This window comes from Vitis vinifera, chromosome 14 (genome assembly GCF_030704535.1).
Source record: "Vitis vinifera cultivar Pinot Noir 40024 chromosome 14, ASM3070453v1".
Lineage (NCBI taxonomy): Eukaryota > Viridiplantae > Streptophyta > Magnoliopsida > Vitales > Vitaceae > Vitis > Vitis vinifera.
This window is the reverse complement of record NC_081818.1, coordinates 29,600,058-29,602,793: the sequence shown is the minus strand read 5'-3', so window position 1 is coordinate 29,602,793 and position 2,736 is coordinate 29,600,058. Positions and strand designations below refer to the sequence as shown.

At 35.4% G+C, this 2,736-nt stretch overlaps 1 protein-coding gene across 1 annotated transcript; it reads left to right on the top strand.

The window, feature by feature from the left end:
- Positions 1 to 740: 740 nt before the first annotated feature.
- Positions 741 to 2,736, top strand: LOC100854125 (amino acid transporter AVT1I). Its single transcript, XM_003633807.4, has 3 exons — positions 741 to 958; positions 1,058 to 1,665; positions 2,143 to 2,736. The coding sequence occupies exons 1-3, from the start codon at positions 829 to 831 to the stop codon at positions 2,656 to 2,658; spliced, it is 1,254 nt and encodes a 417-aa protein (XP_003633855.1). The 5' UTR covers positions 741 to 828; the 3' UTR covers positions 2,659 to 2,736.

Below are 2,736 nucleotides of genomic sequence, written 5' to 3'. Positions count from 1 at the left end.
ATGAAAAGTAATATTTTAGTCATTTTCAAATCAAATTATTTTTTTTAAGAAAATTATAGAAGGTATAATTGAACTTAAAAAAAGTTTTTGATTTTTAAAAATCAATTTAAACTAATTAATCTAAACTAAGTCAAAATAAATGTGTGGTGGATATTAAGGGAAAGAATAAATGAGAACAAAAGAAAGACGCATAAAATGAATTCCAGTCAATATTTTCATTATAAAATATTAATAATATTTGAGAGATTATCTTAATTTAGGAAATTATATTATTTTATTTAATTTTAGGATATTCATGACTCACACTACAATCTTATATAAATTTCTAGAAACAAATAATAAACACTATATTCTTATATAAATTTCTAGAAAGAATAAATAGAAAGTATTGCTTCCATTACCAAATTATCAAACTTTTATGTGAAAATGTTTTATAAAACTTAGATTCCTCAAGGAAAGTAGGGGTTTTCTCTCTTTTTTTTTTTTTAAATTTAGAAAGGTTGGATGACGGGACTCTTGGGGATTTAGAAGGATGACCTCCTAGGCCTTACAAGTCAACAATACAAAAAGTCACATGCGTCACGTGATTTGAGAAATAAAACCATGTGATAGGCGTGCAAGCGGAGTAAAAGTCTCGTATCTTTGGAACATAGCTTTTAAGCTTCCCTTCCTATTAATTGACGAGTTCCCACTTCTCATTGCTCACTTGCACCACCCACTTTCCTTGATCTTTGCCTATATATATAGGGTAAGCCTCTCACCTCTCTTCAAGCTTCATAGTAGTCTTCTTCCGACTCTGTCTCTTCCTCTCTCTCTCTCTCTTGAGACATGGAGGCTGAACAGCGTGATGGGTTCACTCTCACCAAAGTGGAGGACATTGAGTCCAACGGTGGAAAGCAAGATGTGGGCTCTACCTCTTTCTTCAAGACCTGTTTCAATGGACTCAATGCTTTATCAGGTTTATCTTTTTCTGATGCCACTCTCTTATCTCTGAAATATGATCTGTTTGTGACTAAGGAACTGAACACCAAATTCTTTGACTATGCTTTATGATCAGGAGTTGGGATCCTTTCCATCCCATATGCCCTTTCATCGGGAGGGTGGTTGAGCTTGGTTCTTCTACTTGTTATCGCCACTGCAACTTTCTACACAGGCTTGCTACTCAGAAGATGTATGGATGCCCATCCGAATATCCGAACTTACCCTGATGTTGGCGAGCGAGCATTTGGGAAGAAGGGAAGATTACTGGTATCTGTTTTCATGTATACCGAGCTCTACTTGGTTGCAACAGGCTTTCTAATCCTCGAAGGGGATAATCTACATAATCTGTTTCCCAACATGGGGCTTGAGATTTGGGGATTAATGATTGATGGGAGACAAAGCTTCATAATCATTGTGGGCCTTGTTATTTTGCCTTCTGTCTGGGTGAACAACCTCAGTATTCTTTCTTATATATCAGCCAGCGGTGTTTTAGCTTGTATCATCATTCTTGGCTCAATTCTATGGACCGGGGCCTTTGATGGAGTTGGATTTGATGAGAAGGGAACAAGTCTAAATTGGCAAGGAATCCCCACTGCTGTTAGCTTATATGCCTTCTGTTATTGTGCCCATCCGGTCTTCCCCACCTTGTACACTTCTATGAGGAAGAAGCATCAATTTTCTAATGTAAGTTTGAGATCTTCAATTATTTTTTACAGGTCCAATTTTTCAGTGATGCGACGCTGGTCTTTTCGCTTGAACACATATATAGGACAAAAATCAAATTATAATTCTGATAAATATCTGTGGAACATAAAGCATCTGTAGCAAGTGTTGGCAGTTTCCTTTTTCAAAGAAACTAGAATCCTATGTGTAGATGGAACTTGATTGTTGGAAAAAGATAAGGATTTCAAACCATGGAGAATTATCTCGATTCTATTTTAATCCATTGAATTCAAAAACAAATTTTGAATTCTATCAAATCTTATCTATTTATCCATTTTTTTTTTTTTAGAGTAACTTTGAAAATAATTTTAAAATGTGTTTTTATGAAATGTTTTTAGAAATACTGCCAAAGGCACTCTTAATTAGGGTGAATTTTATAAACTTCAACTGAGTTTGGTTTGTGGTTACTAACCTTGAATACTACATTTCTCATTGCAGGTCCTCCTTGTATGCTTCATCTTCTGCACCATCACTTATGCAGCAATGGCAATTTTAGGGTACCTGATGTTTGGTTCAAATGTTCAATCACAAATAACCTTGAACCTTCCAATTGAGAAGCTTAGCTCAAGGATCGCCATATATACTACTCTGGTCAATCCCATATCCAAATATGCATTGATGGTTACACCAATTGTGAATGCTACTGAAAATTGGCTCCCATACTACTACAAGAAAAGACCATTTAGCCTTATAATAAGAAGCACCTTGGTATTCAGCACCATCATTGTAGCTCTGACAGTGCCATTTTTTGGGTCTCTCATGTCACTGGTGGGAGCTTTATTAAGTGTCCCAGCTTCAATCTTGTTGCCATGCTTATGCTATTTGAAGATTTCAGGCATTTACCACAAATTTGGAGTCGAACTAGTGATTATAATTGGGGTTGTGTTAATGGGTATTTCAGCTGGCATCATGGGTACCTACACATCTATAGTAGAAATAATAGGCCAGTTATGAGTGTATATTAGTTTGTATTGACAATAAAATTTTTGTAATCCAATGGATTTATTAATCAAAAAATAGTTTGCCTCCCTA

Coding starts and splice junctions, on each gene's coding strand:
- LOC100854125 (XM_003633807.4), top strand. CDS start 829: ATGGAGGCTGAACAGCGTGATGGGTTCACTCTCACCAAAGTGGAGGAC. Junction 959..1,057: donor TGGACTCAATGCTTTATCAG/GTTTATCTTTTT, acceptor CTTTATGATCAG/GAGTTGGGATCCTTTCCATC. Junction 1,666..2,142: donor AGAAGCATCAATTTTCTAAT/GTAAGTTTGAGA, acceptor TTCTCATTGCAG/GTCCTCCTTGTATGCTTCAT.